The sequence below is a fragment of the Patella vulgata genome, chromosome 2, assembly GCF_932274485.2.
Source record: "Patella vulgata chromosome 2, xgPatVulg1.2, whole genome shotgun sequence".
In the NCBI taxonomy this organism is placed as follows: Eukaryota; Metazoa; Mollusca; class Gastropoda; family Patellidae; genus Patella; species Patella vulgata.
In genome coordinates, this window is record NC_065880.2 from 25590238 (window position 1) to 25613091 (window position 22854).

Sequence of the window (22854 nt, forward strand, 5' to 3'; positions counted from 1 at the left end):
TGCCGTGTAATACTGACTTCAAGCGGAAGGGCAACATTTCAAGCATTTTTTAAAGAGCGACCCCTCTATGGGTGATTTTGAAAGTGATTTATTAGAAACTCTTTTGGAAAGGAGTAGGTGTTGTCTTGTTCCCACAAGTAATGGACTTCTACGGTCTGAATGATAATATGGTAAATCGCGTTGAACCCGATTTACTTGAGTCTACAATAGCTTTTAATGTCCATCAGACCAATGTTCTTCAATCAGACACCTTTATAAATATACAATGAATACAATGAATAAAAATATACAATTAATATATGTAATATACAATGAATATAAATCTTGATTTACAATCAATGCATATAAACATACAATTTACAATCAATACATATAAACATACAACTTATAAGTTGTATAATGTTTATTCATTTATGCACGTAACTTTTAGGTCTCATTGCGTCATTTTAGTACAATGGGGAGCAGTGGGAATCCCTTGCAAACTACAATATTGTAAAAGATGAATCTCTAATAGAAATATATGTCCAAAAATGTCTCAATTCCGTTCAATATATATTTACAAATAATATAAAACCAAGTACGAACAATCCAAACCATTAGACAAAATTCGAAGTCCTAAAGAACAGTTTACACGAAGAACAGTTTCGATGGGTGGGTAGGGGAGGGGGCTGTTGCCGTGATAACCGTGTCTATAACTTACTGACGTTTTTGTTGTAAGTGATCATCGCGATGTATTGTTTAACATTTTAAAAGTTTACCAAACAAAATCAAGATTTCAAGGGTAGCTAATCACTTGGTTTGGATTCAATCGGATTAAAAAAGGTCCACCAAACGAATTTAACGAAGATTATATGAAAACGAGACAATATTTGTGATTCGAAAATATCGATAAGATTCTTCCTAAACTCTGATCTGTATCGCTTAAGTAGCTGTAAATGTCAAAATGTAAATGGGGATAGCCGTGCATAATTTTATTTACAAATATTTAAATAGAATATTCAATTATTAATTGATTTTACCATTTAAATTATATAAATAATTTATATCCTGTAAAAATATAAGCTTATTTGCATAGCTGCTATTTCAGATTTTACTTATATTCATGTTATTCTTATTATCCCTTTCTTCTTTTAATATGCATGTCAGGATATTCGTTTTGATGTTATGAATATTCATAATCAACGCCACAATAAATTTGATTTTCTGTTCTTCGGGAACACCTTTAAAATGTCCTTATTTTTTCGGGGAAAAAATCTTATTTAAAAATCAAAAGTCCTTGATTGTGTTGTTCAAAAGCTTTCTGTTCCAAATTTTAAAGTTATGAAATTTTAACAAAACATCTTTCACGTTGTTATTGTTTAACGTATAATACATGTACATTATATTATGGACAGGTTGATTTAATAAAGATTATTTACATATGAAGGACTAATAAAAAAATAATTGGTAAAAGAGTTCTTATATCTTTCAAATGATCCGAGTGGCTAAACCTATATATTTATCAACATCCCGTCTTCATTAGCCCAGTCGGAGCAGAACAGTAGGACGTTAAACCCCATTTCATTTCATTTTCCTTTATTTATCACGACCATGAAGAACTGAAAATAAAATTGGTGGGCTTCACTAATAATATTACAATATTGGTTCAATGCATTTCCTTTTAAAGAGATGAGTCAGTTAAAAGGATGGGACGATCCATTTTCAACCCCATGAGTTTGTGTAACTAATATTAAGACATGTTTGCATCTCTGACATAACCCTTAACACGGGACTATCACTAAACAGTACTTTCACAGTTTGTGGCCATGATTCGGGTCAAAGATACTTGGAAGAAATATCCCTAGCATCGCGGTAAATGACAGTCCAATTTCGTTTTGAAACCTCTTGAGACGAGGTGCTGGCAATAACCATACTATTAAACCTACTTTACAGTCCCAGCTCTATCATATGATTGCTGGCTGATAGAGGCACGTTTACAGAACCCCAACATCTCTCAAATTGAAACAATATTTTCTTCTCTTACACATTCCATCGCCAATCATCAGAATTACAGCCTCAAAGTCAGGAATGTAATTCCACAAATCCAATTTTACCTTGTGAATCATGCAAAAACTAGTAGAAGTAATATTGCTTATAAATTGGAGATTTGAAAACCCTTTTAACATCGCACGTAGGACATATTTACAAGATGAGACTTTTAGATATTGCATGACTTGTCACAAACCTTGTTAAAGATGGCTATTTCAGAAAATGACAAGTTCTCTGTATCTTTATTTTCAGGATGGAAGAAAAAAGATGCCTTTGGTCTTTCTGTTAAGAAAAAAACAAGAAACAGAATTATATTTTATTCCAAAAGTCAAAACTCTAACATCTCGTTGCAACTTCAAAAGATTTGAGTTTTCTTCTTTTTTTCCCTAATGAATTTCTTTGTGGCATCATAAAACAGTTGATGTGATAAAATATACTAATTTTGTTTCTACTTTGATCAGGATCAATGTGGATTTTATGTTGTTTCAATCTCTCAGTATACAGATATGGCATTCATTACCGCTTTTTAAAAAGGCAGAGATCATAATCTGAATAATTATATCGCGACCTAGTTTGTACTTCCCAACATCCATGTAATCAGCACATTAGGCCAAGAAAAAAAACCCACCTAAGTTTACGGTTACATGGACCTAAAAACTAGTCTGTCAGTCGGAAAATCTTTTTAGTTATTTTTTTTTTTAAATTATTTATTTTTTCGTGGGGTTTGTTTTATCTATTTCCTAGAATTTGTAACTTTAATTAATGAGTAAGGTTCTTAAAAATAATACCGAAATCACACTAAGATCAACTAGTTTAGTAGTTTAGAGTCGCGGATTTTGGCTATTTAATAGGCTAATTAATAAAAATGCAGGTATTTTAATTTTTTATTTTGGCCTTAAAGATTGGTATCCTGAAGTGATTGGGATCACGAAATACAACCAGTATATATATATTCTGATCTATCATCCTGAATATTTTCGTTAAGATCTAATATCTGATAGTGAGAGCGAAAAAGTTTTAATTTGAGATAAGATTTTATTGTCCTTAAAAGGACAAATCTCAGAAAGATTTCAATGAATACTATACCACCGGTAAAAGTATATGCCCTTGGGGTGTTTTGGAGGAAACCGAAGGACCCGGAGCACCCCCCACCCCCACCCCCTAAAGTAACCATATTATAGTACGCTGTTTCTGGATAGACATAATATCTACAATAGTTAAGACGATTGCACTTCGACACATCCCCAATGTGTTTTGATCAGTAAACTTAAATGTTTCAGGTTATTGAACGTTTTTATTATCTTTTGACAAAATATACATCCGGTATTGAATAGTAGCGTTTATCAAGGCATCGAATGATTAATTAAAGGGAATGAAACTTACAGGAAAGTTAAAACGGTTATTGCTTCACACTATGATGTTAGACATTTGATACGATCATCAGATATCATTTGTTACAAATATAATTTTTAAAGGGGAGAATTTCTTTTTTTTTATTCAATTTCCGCTTAATTAGCATTTTAATTTTTAAAAAGAAGGAATTTCTTTTTTTAGACTATTAATAAAATAATATTAAACGAAATTTTTTAAATGAATGAGATTGTATGAATATAAATGGAAAATGTTTTTTTTTGTTTTTAAAGATTTTATTTCCTATATTTAGTTTGAATGTAAAAAATAAAATAATCAAAAGGTTAAAGTGAGAATAGACCAGGAAGATCTCAAAGATAAAACGCACAATATATTTACAATGACTAGATTAGACAATAAACTATTCATATTTCTACATCTGACATTTTGCATGTTGCCGTAGTTGTGGCGGTCTATATTTGTACATTAATTAAAGGACAATCATCATCCCTTTTGATCTCAAGTGGTTTTTTGACGATAACGATAGCTTTTTTTTCCCGACAATTTTTCTAATCAAATGCAGTGATTGTCTTGATTGCTTGTTTTTTTTTTAACGAGTAGTATTTCTAGTTAGATATGAGTGGATTATTTGTTTCTAGTAAATTTTAAACCGTCTTTATGTCTTTATATACTTGATCTTTTTTGCTTGTTTTTTTTTAACGAGTAGTATTTCTAGTTAGATATTAGTGAATTATTTGTTTCTAGTAAATTTTAAACCGACTTTATTTCTTTATATACTTGATCTGAGAGACAATTGCTGAAGTAAGTTGGAAGTAATATCTTGTAATTTTAAAGTTTATCAAATTTGTAAATATTGGCGAGCTACGGTGGCTAGGTTAGCATGGCATTAGCTCATTGACGGCACGTTAAAGGATATCTGACAATTCAATAAAGTAATTGAATGTCATTAGATAAGAGAACACGAAAAAAATAGAAATAGTCGGTACATTTCCTTGTTTTTATTCATTCTATACCTTATAAAAACATGGTAATGCACGGACATTTCCGTTTTTCTTTCGTGATCTCTTATCTAGTGGCAGTCAATTCTTTTTATGAATTGTCAGATATCCTCTCACAGTCTCACACAACAACTTTTGGTTTTCGAAGGAATTATTAGTTAGCAGAAATACGGCCGTGTATCTGTTTTCACTCGTCGCTTCAGTCAGTTATATAGAGGGATAACTCGTGTTTTCCTTTGGCGTTCGTCACTTCGATTCATGACACCTGTATTACTCATCTATCGTAGCAATGATCTCTGTGTTAAAATTATATTTGGAATGTGTTTAACCAGTTCTATCACATAATATGTGATAATGACTGACACCAATATTGTCCTTTAACTATTCATCCGCAGTTGAAAATCAAAATAAGAGCAGACCGTCAGCACACTGCACGAGGTATGGCCGTCTTCATTAGCCCAGTTGATGCAGAAAATAAAGATGATAAACCCCATTTTATTTCATATATAACTATAGGAAACAAACTGACCGGACAGTAAGACAACCCAGAAGTTTAGGTTCGGGTAGCCAAGAATGGAAGCATTTACTGCAGTGCCAAAAGCCCAATGTGGTCATTTGTAAATTAATCAAATTGATTTTGAAAATTGTAAATGGTGCACAGCTACTGCAAAGATAAGTTTAGTTTTTAAATATCTCCGAAACAGCAGTAGTTTGATTGATTATGGATTAAGTTAGTTATTGGTCATGGTTGTCACGTTTTCTAGAATTGCGAACACGATGACATTATAATTGTATGTCGTCTTGGAAATTTTAACATCAACCCCCGAGGAAGTGTAGTATAACAAACAATTGGCACACTTTATAGAACCCAGAATTGAAGAAGGGGTTAAATTAGAACTGTATAGATCAGATGACAACAGGAAACGTGCTAAACATCGGTAATAAATATGATACTCTCAGATGAATTAAACTCTGATAGAAATAGAATAGAGGAATCATTTCATTTGTTAAAATCAAGTCCCTAGAGGATTTATATGATGGTTTATGCTACGGATACTATCTTGACAAAAACGTCCCTGGTGATCAGAGGATGAGGAAGGACGTTGATGAAATGGGTTGATATGATGATCAATAAGAGAAAGTAGTAGTCTATTAATTATTCTCTCTTCCATTTGTATCTGTAACCTAGCTACAATGATTTTAGGACTGATGAGAATGATGGAACAGTCCTTCCGCCATTTAAATTTGATATACTGAACTAATTATCTTAATTGGTGTTCGTTCATCTTACACTTCTGAAGACTACAACTATTTAAATTGTTAAGAAAGGAATACATTATGTTTATACATTTCTCCAACCATATTGGTCTTCTTAACTATTTGATGTCCACAGATATAACAACAGAACGCAAATTTCAAATACATAATTCTCAATACTTGAATATATCAGATTCGTCGGTTCACCAGAAGAGCGACGCCACTCGGGGAGTCCCCCGGTGCCCTCAGAATTCACTCCCGACGACCGGAAGTGGGTGAAATCGAGATATTATGCACCAAAAGCCCCCTGGGCCTGACCGGAAGTGGATTCTGAGGGCATATCCTGATTCGCAGGGTAAGATTTCCTGAAATTTGACCTGGAAAGTGAAAAAAATCCACTATCTTTAAGTGAGTTAGGGGATTGGGATTGAAACAAAAATAATGTCGCCGAGCGTAGCTGGCCTCCATATTACATCATCAGCTTTGATTTTGCAGTGCTATAATAGTGCATTTGGTTACTACCGCCGAGATGGTTAAGGTTTTTTCCGATCATTTATCATGTTCGTATTGTTCAATCATGTTTTCCACGATTGTCATATAATAAAGGCTGATGTGTTAAGTTCATTTGTAAAATCCGACATTGCGATGACACTCCTTTGGAGTTTTCAGCAAATATTTATACTGCCGCGAGAAGCAGGGCATGGTTTATTTTTTACAATTCATTCTCATATATATATTTGAAGTTTTGGTTGCAACATGTTCTTGTCTTCGTTTATAAATTTACAAATATATGACGATGACTGCTGACCGAAACGTGCCACCAATGATTTACAATTAATTTCTTGTCTTACTTATTGCATAATAATCGGTGGTATTTATTCGGGTAGAAAATAACGTCACGTGTATCTTTCGTACACGCAATGTATCGTCATGGCCAGGTCTTTGGGATTCTAAAGTGTGAGCACTGACACAATTTCTATGAATTTCTCGAATGATAGATTGATAAACAACACCGAATGATTTGTTCAGTGTAACTTTGAAGGCAAAGCCCCGCGTATTGCTCATACGTTGTTTTCTATCGTTCTACATTGCTAAAATAATAAAATTTACAATATTCATCATTATACTACCACTATTCGATAACTGCAATTGAAATCTATTGCTTTTGAAAACATCTACGAAAACAACAGTTCCAGCAACGGATGTGTACTATCACAATTTATCATTAATAATAGTCATGCCATGCTTTCGAATATAATTTTCCTAGTAATGACAACTGAGATTTTAATAGAGTATTGTGGTGCTCTGAGGGGACATAACTTGCGTGCGACCTGAGTAATTCGTGATTTTTGGCAGTGGAGGAATGTATATTTCATAAGTTAGAAATTCATACTTTTGGCTAATGTGGTTATTTCATATTTTAAGTGTGTAGTTAAGTTTTTCACATAGCCAAGTATATGTAAAATAGAGCCTTTGAATACCGATTTAAGGTAAGACACTTGGTTAAATTGAAAAATTAAGTATTTTAACTTGAAGAAAACCTTTGAATACAGACCCAGGTCTACATTCTACGCATGCAATACAGTACTCAGTAGGTCTAATAATAATAATGAGTAAAAATGAAAAAGTCATAAATAACCAAATGGGTTTAATACCAAATTTGAGAACAAAATAGTGGAAAATCGTTTCCAAGCTGAGCTGCAAGGTGGATAACAGGATTAATGTCTTGCTAAAGTCGATCGAGTTTGTATAGAGATAGTCACGGCCAATTCATCCTCTAATTCAACCAAAAACACTTTTCACGGTTAACCCTTCGAGTGAAATAAAAAAGACATTTAAAAAAATGTAAAACAAAAGCCCTTGATAAATCATGCGTTCGAATTAAAACAATTATCTTCTAGCCTTAGACAATAGTTTTCCATAGCAGTGGCGGATCGGGGGGGGGGGGGTGACTAGGGTGACTAGTCACCCCCCTGAGAGATTTAAAAAAACGCTAAATCGGACAAGTTTTTGGGGTTTTCACTTTATTTCTTTGAGAACTATTGCCCAGAAGATACCTCAGATAGCACAAAATAGTTTTAACCCCTTTGGACACCCTATGCCCCCCCCCCTTCTAGTGCTCCCACCTTTGGTCGACCGCGCTTCGCCCCTGACCTCTTTTAGTCACCCCCCTGGAATAAATCCTGGGTCTGCCACTGCATAGACAATGGTAAATAAGTATGATTCGACTTAAAGCCATACAAATAGGTCACAAATAATAATGTTAAACCATATTGGTAGAGTAAAGGGGGGCAATGACCTGGAATAGGAAAGAAAACTGTTTTTGTGTTGATATGTGAACCGTATCGATCTAGTTCGCTCTGTGAATTCAGTTGATGCCCCCTGAATTTATTGATTGCCCTAACCTAATGTATCACTCAACTGCCAACATTCTGATAGATAAACTGTCTTTAAGGGTTACAGAAAGAAAATATTGTCACATTCATTTTCTTCCACGCTAACCTCATAGAGGCTTCTTATTCAAAAAGTCATTAAGGCTTCAACAGAAAAAACACGATCAGTTCTTTTATAAAGACAACGGGAACGTTTCTTTGCGTGAGAAAACTTTTCGTGAACTGTTCACTCTTTTTCATGAATTTTCGTCCAGTGAATGCAACATTTCAGGAAAGCAATCTGCGAGAAAACAATTCAATTTTGTAACAACCGCGTGGAAGCTTATAGAAAGGCATCCCAAGTAGTACGTAGCAGGATGCAAGATTACTATTTTATGTATATAGTTAGTTGTAATACTAAATTTCAATTCTTAGTAATCGAATAAAATTTAACGTTCAGCTGCTGTCACGTAATAATCGATCTTATTAAAAATTTCGCTCCGTTTATTTTTGTCCTTTTTTCAAAATACATTATAATCTAACCTATATACTCTGCACCATACTCTATTCGTATCAGCCATTCAAACGCTAACCCTAAACTCAACCGAATAACGCGCATACTCCTTTTTATGCCCCATAATTCACCACAGAACGTAGCCCTGTACATCAATAAATGCAATTTAATTGGTCATCAATACGTGTTCTAAACACAAACTACAAAGACAATAATTCAGTACTATAGAAATCTCTTAAAGGTAGAGGGTAGTGGGCCTAACACCAAACATACACTCTCACATTCCAATCACGTCATGGTGATTTAGTGCACTGTACATACTGGACAAAGGAGCGATAGAAAAATGGGGATGATATTAGAGCAGGACTAAAATACCCACATAATACATTTCGTGACAGGACTTTTGAAAAATTTCTACTTTGAAACTCCCAATATAAATATCCCCAAAATGACTCTGAGATCGTTCACATCGTTATTGTCATAATTTCATGTTGCAAAGGGTTAATATCAATCATGATATATGAAAATGTATTCGGATATTAAAGTTACATTAAAAGATTTAGCTAATTGCTAATGTGATTTTCAATATGTCACCCACATAAATACCAGAATTCTAAAGTGAAATCTGATTCACACATCAGAGACAATATGAATCAAAATCTATGGCAGATGATTAGGAACAGTGTAGGATTCGTGGCAGATAGCTAAAAGCAAGATGTCATCTCTTTAACTGCGTATATTTTCAGTCAGGGCAATATTTTAGTGCTTTTCTTGTTGTTGTGTATGCCTGTATTTAATTAGCAAACTCCCACAAACAGATCTTATTTCATATGCCGTTGAACTCGCGTTAATGAATCGATCATCAAACTCACTAAGGTGGGCTATACGCATCTATTGAACTCTACAATGAGAACAAGCTTTTATTTTTCTATGATTACAATCTGAAAAAAGTTGATCTACTAGCCAACAATTCTAAGTGTTATATCTAGTTGTTATTTGGCTGATGACATGAAATGAGGCTATTTTTAAGGACTGATTTATGATTGTCTGGAACCGGGATTAAGATAATGCCATCATAGAAAGACTAAGTGGGTGTGGCGCCTTTCATGTAATTGTGTCCAATTTTGTTAACGTCGTTTAAACGTATCTTCCTGGTAATCTTACCACAGATCCGTCTTTTCTACAAATTATTCAAACAACAAAATCCCAGACAAGTAATACAAAAGGTGACTGACATCTAATAAATAATCTCATTGAATCACGGTACCACATAAACGCAGAGGACGGGAAAGAAATCCGTGTTGCATGATCAAATATAGGTTCCTTAATTTCTATCTTAGACATCGAACTTTGTTAGGATCATTAAGTTAATTCAGACAAGACATGAATAGCATCCGCCAATAAAGAACGACAGAGATTTTAATTACGATGTTCGTGTTGATGGTTATTTTGACAAGACCATTTCAATCTTGCTGATATCGCTTCACAAGGGGTCTGGTCATTCCGCGCAGACGAAAATGATCCGCCATCTTGGTTTAAAACATGACTTATCATTAGGTGGGTTAATAATGAAACTGGAAGCCAGGTCGAATATAACGTTATAGCTGTTTATCAAACTACCGTCATTTACTCAAGTCAATATTCAATTTAACACGCTTATACACCGAGACAAATTGATTCGCGGTATATAATCTAGTAGCGGAATGATAACTGATGACATGGTGTAAATTACCCTCATCTGCCCAAACCTTGTACGCGTCTTCACAAAGTAAACCCAATTTTACACAGCTTATTCTTTGCGTCGACATTATCTTGGCAGTTTAATAAATATCTTGGGTATTTTCTACGGTATATTTTAAGCCTGTTGATAAATATAGAGAGGTTATTACTCCACGATAATGGTCTGGCGTATTTTTATTACGAAACGATGGCGAGATAATTGGAGGTAATTTAGACAGCTCGTTAAGCCTACTACAAGACCCTAATTACTAGTTTATTAGAGGGTGATGATAATAGATACCATCAAAAAGAATGAATAACAGAATAAAATCAGTCTGAAGTTATTACAGAAGTTAACTTTTAAAACTTGCAAAAATTAATTGTTACTAAATTTCAGATCAGTCACCCTTCTATCAGAAAGTTAACCACTGGTGCCAATGTAACATAATCTAAATCTAAATGTTCGACATTCCATGAAACAAATACACACATAACCTTTCTCAGCACTCTAAGCAGTGTTTCTATGAAAAAAACACATATAAATCTGTGCTAGCTGTCTTGTATTCCACTACTTTCCTCAGATAAAATAAAATACTTTCTTCAAATGTGGTGCCCCTCTCCCTCAATAAATAAAAAGTGCCAAAAGAGATAATCTTTCTTCGACCGGATTTGAAATAAAGCCTAATAGTTTAGGAGAAGTTGGAAATGTTTCCCCTTTAATGTACCAGTGCCCCGCTGCTGTTCTTTTTAACAAATTTGAAATAAGCACCACGAACGCAAAATACCTATCAAATTTTTTTGATGCTTGAAAACGTCTAACTTTGTTCCATTAAGGTAATCACCAAAAAAAAAAATCTAATCAAATTTGGCTGATTTTTAATAGTTTATTTGAAAGAAAATATTTCCAGGATTGAAAAAAAGCGTTCAAGACAAGTTCCTTTTAAAGAAAATAAATGGGGTTTAACGTCCTACTTTTCTTCTGCGCCGATCTGCAATAGAAATTTTGCCCTGGCAGTGGCGCTACGGCCTACTCTAATTTCGATTTCCAGCTGTCAGAGATTCTTTAAGTGCTCCCAATAGTGTCCACGGGACCTTGGCTTTTCATTCCATGCGAACGAATCGATGCGTTTCCGTTCCAGTTGCAGCCCCCCGTCCTGCACCACCGACGGGAGGAAAACAGACAGGAAAACCCCGAGAAACTTTCTCATGGAACACCGTTATCGGACAGGGATCTTTTTGTTGTGGGAGCCAGCAAAAAACTTACGAGTCTCCGAGCCGGGGCGCCCCGTTTTGAGGGAACCTACTGTTAATATTTTCTTGGTATAAAATGACGTTACTTCGTATAATGGTCTTTCTGAGTTTTCAAGGGACTACTGGTACATTAATCTATCTGACATAACCCTAACAGTAATAGGCACATTATAAAATAATAAAGACATGCTACGGAGGGATAAAGTAGCATTTGATGGCCTTTAATTTACGTGACATGCAGTCAACTACAGAGAAATAGCAGAGCGTCACAAAGAAGCTTGCATTCGTGGTTCTAGCATCGTTTCTTAGGGTCTCAAATGAGCATAACCAATAATTTTAGGTTAATGCTAAAACGAAAATATCAAGTTAGAATGCAATAATCATCTGAATTATGATATCAATTGATGATATCGTAACAATTTTTCTGAATTTAATGGAATGTTTTTCTGATTTACTTTAACAGTGAAATACTTCTAGACGCCAAAGTCAACAATTTCTGTTTAAAATCATATTACCAATATAATACATATTCTTGATACAAATATTTAAGTTCGTCTTTCTCAGAACTATTTTTAGGTTTGCTCTTTTCCTTTCTTGGAAAGCCCGAGTTGTCAAGAGTAACGCTTGTGGGGCTGCCAAGTAAAGAGTTGCCTAGTTGGTCACTGTGTACAGATTGGTGTGCACGTAAAAAAAAACAACCTTGACTGTTAGAATTTGTTAGCATTGGACAGTGGAACATAGAACAAAAATTTAACCACACGTCAGTCCCAAGTTCACGAGGCGTTAAACTTCATTCATTCAGATATTTAAACGTCCGATAATAAAAAAAAGGCGGCGACGAGCAACTATGTTTATTCTGTCCAATGTCCATGTATCGTTCGGTTCTTGTCGGGATCGCTGGACGTTAAACTCTATTCTATTTATTCCTCCCTTTTTTGGAATGGTTTGAACGTCCGATAATTAAAATAGCGGCAATATCTAGGCAACCCTGTTTTTACTGCCAACGTTCTGGGAATGATTTGAATGTCCGATTATCAAAAGGGCTGTCACATCTAGGCAACCATGTTTTCGCTGTCCATGTACAGGAAGCACCAGATTGACAGCTCGATGATCTGATTGCAAAAAGATGAATAGAATGTTTTGGATACAAATAAACAGTACATATTCTCCATAATCGATCATCTGTTGGCGTGTAATAAACATCAAAGTTCATTAAGAGTTGTCAGCACGTATAATGAAACCTGGAAGTGTTAACATGTTTCTAATAATGATCAACCTTCAGGCTCACTGGTCAACAATAAAGTATCATTGCGTTTTCGACCTTCGATGTCATTGATGCGATGGTTACCAAGGGTTCCAAAGCTTCTGTGTTACGGAATAGTCCAATATATTCTAAAAATGATTTCTTTCTTTTTAGTAGCCTTGAAACTGTATATTGCAGTGGCTGGGTAAAAAGTCGCCTATTTACTGAAATCCGGTATATATATAATGAGGAATGTCTCTTAAAGAATGGTCATGTTTTGTCAGATATGTCTTTGAATTTGTTAAGAAAAAGATAGACAATTTCCCTACAGGAGGAGATAATAAAAAACATTAATGAAATGGAAATCTATACAGACATTTTGTATCAAGCGTTCAATAATTGTAGAATCTATCTTCAGTAATAAATACACGGTGCAATTATCTTTGAAACTATTTAACATGAAATTTGTATACGGAACAATTAGAGTGAATGTCGGTATAAAACCCAGAAGATTGTCGGTAATTTCTATCAGACTGAATTAAAAAAGTAACACGGTTAATGACAACAATTAAATATTAAGATTAGCACATACAATATTATAAATAATAGCTTAAAACAAAGGACCTCAGTTTTTCGTCCCATCCGATTGATTATACTGATCCTCACCAGGCCATCCATCCTACACCACGCTGGAAAATTCACGGGATTGATCCTGGTTAGTTGGCTAGCGCTTTGCTCTCCGTGCCATCGTGGAACACATGAATAAATCAACGAATAAATTATAAATGAATAAATGAATGAATGGGATAAATACATAAATTTATTGCCATAATAGTATCAACAGTATCCCTTTAGGATACATCTCTCATTTATTCTAGACAGTAAAAGGATACTGGAGGACTTTTGGTCATTACAATTTTTCCATTTAGAGTCATGAGTGACCATTATCTTGAGAAACATTTGCGCAGCTAGAAATGGTCCATGTTTTATTTGGATATAGAGAAAACAATATTCTAAGAGATGATGATTCCAGCTAAGGTACTAATTGAGTCTAATACCGTCATTAGTTACGAACCCAGGCGTGGATGATTCTCTATGATTACATTTTTGTAATGGAAAGTTTACAGATACGACAGGTTTAAAGCCACCACGGTCATTACTCAGATATAGACCGGACTACTAAGTTCAACTAATGTTGAGAAAATTGAATTTAGATACGGTGAGCGAAAGGTATTTCCATTCACTAGAGATTAGACATATTGATCATGTGACAGAATCTAATTATAAGCTATGTTTATATTCTTGTTTTCTCCGCTTGTTCCAATACTATTGTCGTATATCAATTTAAGGTCGTCGTTCAGGTTCCCTTGAAACCGTCATTCCAGAATAATGTTTCAATTAAGCAAAGCATTTTTCTAACCCAGGCAAGTATACGAGGCTTTAGTTTGCTTAAATTACCCAACTGCTTTTTTTCTGATCAATAGTTACCAGCACGTATTATTCTCTTTCCTCGTATAAATTCAGCACAAAGAAAACCTTGGTCTACAAAATGTCTCCCCAGGGACAATAATTCGGGTTTATTTTACGACTCCGTCTTTTTCTTCTTTCTTTCAAATAATTTTCTTGCAAATAAAAAGATACAAAGGGGAGAAATTATCGCGGCGACTTTATCTGATGTCAAGTGAAGCTTGCAATAATAAAACTTTAGATATAAGAAAAATCTGCAGCAGACCTTTGTAATATTCACAGTAAATTATAAATGTTCAAAGAGGGTGACTATTCTTTTAATGCGCCTTTCTCTTCAACATGGAACTGTAATCGATAGAACCCGCAGTTAGACTTTTGAACTTTGAACAATCGTCGTTGGTTTTTTTTCTTCATAATATCATGAATTCAAAATTTGAATGCATTTGACACTCTACAATTTCATTATCTTCTATGGTGGCTATACTTCTTATAACCGTGGAATTAAAAATGAAATGAAATAAATTGGGGTTTAACGTCCTACTTTCTGCACCGACTGGGCTTATGAAGACGGACATACTTTATGTAGTGTGCTATAAGCAAAATTTTCCCCGAACAGTGACACTACGGTTTACTATTATACCGAATTCCAAGTTTCCAACCATCATGGGTTCTCTTCTTTGCGCGCCAACGGTTTTTCGTCCCTTCCGAACGATTGGTGCTGTCTTTGCCAAGCCCTCCGTCCTGCACTACTGACCCACACCGACCAACACCGGGATCGAATCCCGGATCTCCTGTTTACTCACTGAACTACCGCGGCTCCAATTCGCAATTTATTTCATCAAGATTCTATGTAAAATAATCAATAGTCAAAAAATCTTTTATATCTCATATGTTAAACGAGCATAAAATGCGCAAACATTGTCTACAGAGTAAAATTATCTCTTAAAATGATTATTTTTTCCTCCATTTAAAGCATCAAATTTAAAGAACAAAAGCCAAAATTATCTTTTTTTTTCTCGGCCGTGGGTTAAATTTTTGATGAAGCCATGTCTTATATTGCTATCATCAAACATTTTATTGATGAGATGAAGATAGATTTAAAAAAAGAGGTACGTTTTTAAAAAGAAGTAAAGAAAAACCATACCCGATACTTATCTTGAAATGTGGAGAATGTATTTTAAATATAATATTTAATATGGTCTGTCCGTCCTACGTTCGCCTGTCCATACGTTGACAATTCATGTACATGTCATTGGTTCGACGAGACCTATCGAAATTCATGGTCGCTACTCAATTTTTCAACCTGTTACCGAAACTTTGTAAACGCTCCACTCGTCAGGGTTTCCAACTGTCTGATATTGTTCAGCTCATCATGAGACGGGATCTTATCGAACTTCAGAAACACCAGATTTTTTTCAAACATTCTGGGATTGGTCTGGTGTGATAAATTACTTTCATGATCAAGAACATTGCCCTTTTACATAAATCATTTTTTTTTTAAATTCCATTTTTGAGAATAATGAACTGCAGGCTATGAGACAGAATTGATGCTTGACATTTGTAATAGCTATAAGTATAGTCATCGACTCTGGAATACCAGGTATTATGACATTTAATTTATAAACTGCATGTTGTCTTGTTATTATATCCACCGATGAAAATGGTTGGAATATACGTTGAATCATTTATAGTGCAATCGATGCGCAATAATCCGTTAAGGAACCGATTGCGTCTAGGCGTTTGGATGGAACGAAAAGCCGATACAAATGGGTGGTGCACGTACACGATTTAGTTGGAATAGGAAAAAGAGTAGGTTCCATTCCATGAGAATATGCCAAGTTCGAATCACTCCGGGTGTTTTGTAGCTTGATCTTCACTGTTATTGTTGGTAAAATAAGGTCGGACAATGAACACTGAGTAAATATTTGCGTGCACGTAAAAAAAACCTTTTGGCGGAAACACCGCTGTCCTGACAAAATCCTCTTATCTCGCACTGCATACGTAACCATATAGGTAAAAATTGTCATCAATGAACAGGGTGAGGGTTTTTGACCCTTCCCTGACCGATATCTATCAATAAAAAGTATTGACCTAAATAATCGGATGGGGTATATTTCGAACTAGGGCAGCGCTCATGCGGCGTACAGGAACAATTCTACGAGTGGGACGAAAAATCAATGTGCACAGGTTTATATGCCGCCATTAAAACAAAATTTTCGTCTTCGGCAATTCACACGTAGCCATATAAAAATGAAAATAACCCCAAGCTAGTCTCAAAATAACCTTGGTAGACCTTCGGCATGGCGTTAAATTCCATTCCAATTTCCATATCATTTTCTCTATGAGAAATACAACAGACATAACATGAAATCAACGTCAGATTGTTTATCAAACAACAGAAATCAGACTCAACAGGTGGGATCGTTCCTGATGGAATTCTTTGGAGACAAATGGAATGTTGATGTCAGACTTTATAGACAACTCTATTCTTATGGCATCATCAGACTTTATCCCCGTTTGATCACCACCTCCGGGTTTTAATTATCTTCTCAATTGAAAGCCCATGGGATTGTTTGTCGAGTAGTTTGACGATAACCTGCTCACACAAGACTCGTATTTAGTAATTACTCAGTAATGAGCAATTACAGAGTTATTGATTGGTTGGTGGGGTAGGCATCTCTAGCCAATAGACTGTCATGTATCGAATTGTTTCGGCTACTAGTAGCTGACATGATATTTGATCTGTAGAAAAGCACGATCTGTAGGTCTCACGGTCTCACGGTGAACATAAAATGACCAGTTTGCCTCATTAATCATTGTATTAACAAGCTTTAATCATTACTGATTATTTTTGGATAGAGAGCATTGGACTCACGTGAGGTCAATGTTGTTCTGGAACAGAAGTCCTGTCGGCTTTCGGAATGTCTCGAATTGGTAGTTATTTTAGCAGACCTAAATATTGAACATAACATATCGATTCCGTATGGAGTCTCGAGGATGAGAGTCAATTCACGAATCAATATTTTACTGAACGTGACCTCAAATTTCTGCATTGTGCAATTGTTAAGATGATAATATATAGTCTATTCCATCCTGTAAGAATAGATACTTAAGGTCACAAAAAATATGAATAGGTAGGCTACAACAAAGTGTGTTAACTATGCGAAGTCCTCAAATAAATATCCGTTTTTATTTACTGTTTGGATGGTTGTCCCCATAATATCGGGTATTAGAGGGCAATCCCATGTAGACTACGTGTGAAATTTTGTGAAACAAAAAAGTTGGATCCGGATGCGGACTATCGTTCCCAGTACGATGTAACTACGAATAATCATTCAAAAACTATATTGGGCCACTAAAGTGTTAACCGCTTTTTTGTATTAAAGTGTATTGCTACCTCACACAGAAAGGTTAATAAACTCTGGTTCACAAGTATGAAATTTAAATTCCAAGTAGAGTACGAGCTTGGTATAAAAACTTGTTAGTATTCTGGAAACCTTACAAAGTGATTTCAACAGAGTTTCACCAGATTGTGAATTTGACTTGTAAAACAGGATAATGTTGCAAAACATTTTTTATCGGAGAAAAGCAGCTACTTAATCCAGAAAAATCGATTTTATGGCGATGAAAGAACACAATTTGACACATTTGAATAAAAACAGAACCAGAGCGCCATTTAATTTATAAAATGATAATTTATTTTCTTGGTGATAAAATCATAAGAAAAAAAAAGCAGTTGAACGATTTTACGAGGAAAAGTTCCGAGCTTTGAATCTAGCTAACGAATTTATGGCGCCTACAACCAGTAGCTGATTAACCTCTCTCGAACATTTGTAATAAATTGTAAATTATCGTAATGCACTGTGATGCTGGTTGTCGAGATGGTGATGAAATAGCGGAGATAGCACCCACAGAAAACGGTGATTAGCTGTAAAAATAAGATTCTTTATTGCTTAACTACAATAAATCACTTGATTGGCACGCTAACTGATTTTATATGCAGGAATCTTCGAACGTCCAGTGTTTAGTTTTCGTCGTTTAACCGGAAGTAAGAATCTTATGCATCAATACTTATGTCATTTTCTAAAATATGTAGCTTAAACTACAATTTTGAATTAAATAGAAAGTCGGAACAGTCTAGGAAGGTTTTCAATTGGCATATGATTGTGGGGGAAAAGCCCCTGAAGATGTGTAAAATCAATTCCCGTTGCAAGACGATGGTTGGTATCTGTCACAGACCAACTAACTTTTTCGTTCCGGAAAAAGCAATTAGTTGTAGACAAGATTTTAATTATGATTACCGTATATAACTTTTATAGTCAATTAAAATCTATAATCCGTGTACCCAATTTGGCGCCATGTAGACAGAGATTTTGGATAACTCGGTTTAAAAGTTCACACATGTTCTTATGTGTTGACATTTTCTTTTAAAAAAGGAGTAATAGCACTGTATTTAAAATTAGAAGGACAGGCTGTCGGGAAGGAATCGTATGACAAACGCAATGGGTAACAAATTTCTCAATCATAGATAGCGCATGTGATGATTATTATTATGTCTAAGACTATATAAACGGTCTCTACAATTATCTCTATACAACATTGGGTTCTTATTACAAATAGCTTTTAAAGTTGTAAACGTTGCATGTACTAACTCTACAAGCTATTCTTGATGACAAACTATTGGATGTTTTAAAAGATGTGGCACCGAGATTGTTTTTAAAGAATTTCTTGTCAGACCATTAATATACCATTGTCAATACGTTAAAATAAGTTAAACTAATTATTGTCGCCACCAATTATTTTCTTCTCATTGAATATCGATGTAAAAATAAATTATTTGAAAGGACAAATAATAATTGCATCTCTTACAATTTTACCATATTTCCTAGCCAAGCAATATTTTCATCCAAAACTCCAACTTGTTTTCATGAAAATACACCCAACTAATCCCACATTAATTTAAACATGCTTTATTGTCTTTCTAAATTCACTCTTGGTTTAAACCTCCATTAAATTTAATTTCACAGTAAACCCAACCAAAACAACGGTTAATTACAGATTTGACAGAGTCTTGATTCTTGAAGCGTTGTATTAAAACATTAAAGAGCTGGGGTATGATAGTATTAGGTTGATATAAGAACTTTAAGTTGTACCAATATCCTGTCAAAGAAATGTACAAGATGAAAACTTCACAGAGATTTGATGTAATTATGACGGGGTATAAAGAGGAGTGAATGTATTCTGCCTAAAGGAGACAGAAATCTAAGAGTAATGAGGATTCCAATAATGGTCCATTAATGTAGCTTAATGGTGCTTATGGTTAATCGTTTGTTTTTAGAGAAAAACGAAAAGAGATTTCCAATATAATTACAATGTATGACAAAAAACGGTTATTACTCTTTCTACCATGTGATCAGGGTAGCCCACGCCCCTCCATACACACACACGCCCTATATGTCATAGTAATGGTAGACATTCAGACATACTCCCTTAGTAACATATGCGTGCTATTACACTAATTTGTCGTTTCGTATTTCAGGACTGGGAGCATGACTTCCATACAGGATCGATGAAAGCCTACCATTTTTATTTATCTCCAAGAAGATACTTTTAAGCTGTAGATTTGAAATCGAAATTTCTAAATCGAAAAAGCACGGATAAGTATATTGAATTCAATCAGTGATGCATTGAGTGTATTACTGAAAAGAGAACCCACACCAATTCACCTTAAAAAAAAAACATTAAAAAGAAGAAAAAAAGACCACACACACTAACTAAAGAAATGAATCTATTTCAGGAAAATCACAGTTTCACAGTTGTGCTGTTTCTTGATTACATTTTCCTAATCAAATCATCGATATGCTGAAATGTACTGTGGTAGAAAATCGAATACTAACACACCCAGACACAAAGTCAGTGAGTTGAAACAGAAATATGTATAAATACATATACTTGTACAGTGTATCATTTTATTTCTCAACGGCCTAGAACATTTCATTTGATTAAAACATCTCTTTCTAGTATGTTATTCAAGGAAAGTTACCCATAAACCAGTCTATATCGACATATTGAAAAATTTGATTTGATTTGCCTTCATTTAATTTCTGTTTTATTGGCTGGCTTCGTTCTAATGTGCATGGCTATTTTTTTTATTTGAATGAATTTCTAGAATTCCCTTTCGTCATGATCAAAAGAAAGAACTAAATAAGACATAACAGTAAAGATAAAAGAGATGCCATTATTTCAAGTCGCCGATTGGAGACAATTTGAAAGACTATTTGCTTCAAGGTGGCGACATGTTTTAAATTGCATCATGGTCATTTTGACACATGCGCCCTAAGAACTTAGAAGGATAAATTGTTCATCAATCCATTTAGCAAGAGATTTGATTCCAGATTTCCCTTTCATCAAAACTTCTCACTTCATTCTATCCAGCAATCAGTTTCTATATCCAAACCACAATCTCGCATCGGAATTCAATTTCACGATAAATCTTCTATAAATCGCCATTTCCGTAGTTTCGTATTCTTTCTGCTACTAGCATTAAAGAATGGTAATGACTATCATAATGTTTTATACAAATGTACAAAACGTGTTGCGTTTGAAGATAATTGTAAGGGTTATATACTGGCAGTGCAGCAGTTTGGTTTCTAAACTGTTTTATTGGACAAAAAAAATTGAAAACCTTACGCATAGTCAAGTAGTGAATGAAGTTTTAGACATGGAAAAGGTTTGAATATACAAAATTACAACATCAATAGTCAGCTGTTAAAACTTCTCAATTAAAGGAGAATCGGTATCCAGTATTCTAGAAAGAAATGAAATAGAGGTTAACGTCCTACTTTTCTGGGGGCCACGGTGGCTAGGTGCGTAAGACGCTGGCTCGCTAGCCTGGAGGTCTGGTATTCGATCCTGCATTGGTCGAGAAAGTTTATCCAGATTTTCCGGCGTGGTTCCCCCTTATCAGGGATGCATAACGGAGGGCCTGGCAAGGACAATTGTCTAGTCGTTCGGAAGGGACGGAAAACCGATTTCCCGTGTACACGTAAAAGATCCCCTGTCAGTTGGAATTCGATATAAGAGTACGCCGTAGCGCCGCTGCTGGACAAAATATCCCTCATAGCACACTGTATGGCGTATGCCCGTCTTCATTTCAACTGACAAAGATAAAACGGTACCCTCATCCTGCATCACTGATAAGGTGGAAACCTTAGGTACTTTTTTCGGCCAACACCGGGATGAACCCGCACCCTCTCGGTTATTGAGTCAACTCTTTACTCATCGACCCACTGTGGCTTCGCAGCATATTTCCCCATGGTCGAGATAACTAGATTCCACTGTAATAAATTTTGATGATTTGTCGGTGTGCCTTTGAGGTGGGGAGAAGTTTTGTTATAGATATAGAATGTTTTTTTCTCAAGCTCTATGCAGGGGCGGATCCAGGAATTTTTGCAGGAGGGGGTTTGCCAAGTTCCTGAGAAAATGTACCCCCCCCCCCCCCTCGGCTTGAAATATTTTGAGAAATACATGGTTTCTATCGTCATTTTGTCGTATATACATACAAATTGATCTTTTTAAACAGAGAAATCCAACATCCTGTTTGACGTCAATTTTTATTATGAATTAATAAATGACATTGTGATTCAATTTTATTGCTGCAAAGCATTAATTGTGAAATCACATAATGTCTATATCATTATCTCGCGCTTTGAGTGCCCATGCTGTCGCACCATTTGACGATAAAGGATAAAGCACAAGTATGACATTTTTCTCATAAACCCTCCCTCTGGATCCGCGCCTGCTATGCCAATATGTTCCTTTTTGCAATGTACGTTTATCTCCGTATGTACGGAGTAATCGACCCAAAGTAACGATGCATCATTTGCATTTTTCGCTGAAATATCACGACTTAATATGTACTCAACTTGATTATTTAAAATTTAATTAAGAAAACAAAATCAGAATATCAACGCTCAATTCTGTTCCCCCACAACAAAATGGCGACGGGCTTATTACACAGTGAGCAACATGGATAGATGAAATTCCAGTTACATGTATTTGTAAATAATGAATGCAACTGAGCATTTTTTGGACCGATATTCCTATTAGAGATTCACCTTTCACAATACACAATATTGTAGTTTGCAAGGTATTCCTATTTCTTAAAACGACGCAAAGTCAGGTCAGATCTGAGCATAAATATCTGCTAATTCATTGATATGCTCAGCGTGGAGCTAATTACAGATTTTAAAAGAATATACATTCTAAATGAAACGCGAACTGTGACATTTGCAAAGATTTGTTTCTGTGGGAATGTCTGTTTAAACTCTTTCAGAAATCTTTAAATGTTCAATTCAACAGGCTATCAATGTCTAGAAATTGGTTTCTTTGTATTGAGTGGAGCTTCAAAGAGTTGAATACAATAGAAATCTACTTATCATTATGTTGTTAATACTCTAACTATATTAGTAAATATAAACAGTTAATCATTGATGGTTCTTTTAATTGGATAAAGGTGATACTTATCAAGGGTCATCTAAAGGTGTAAAAGTTAATTTGTTGTGATAGCTGATTCAATTAAAACATATTTAGCTTTTGACTTATACGTAATACAAATGTGTCTAACACCTCGTT

General features: G+C 34.9%; 1 protein-coding gene across 1 annotated transcript in view; it reads right to left on the minus strand.

The window, feature by feature from the left end:
* Positions 1-213: 213 nt before the first annotated feature.
* LOC126809637 (folliculin) overlaps positions 214-22854 on the minus strand; it is an 89446-nt gene continuing 66805 nt past the window's right edge. Inside the window, exon 11 of the mRNA XM_056099045.1 lies at positions 214-250. Coding sequence (XP_055955020.1) covers positions 214-250 — 37 coding nt within the window. The remainder of the gene's footprint in view (positions 251-22854) is intronic.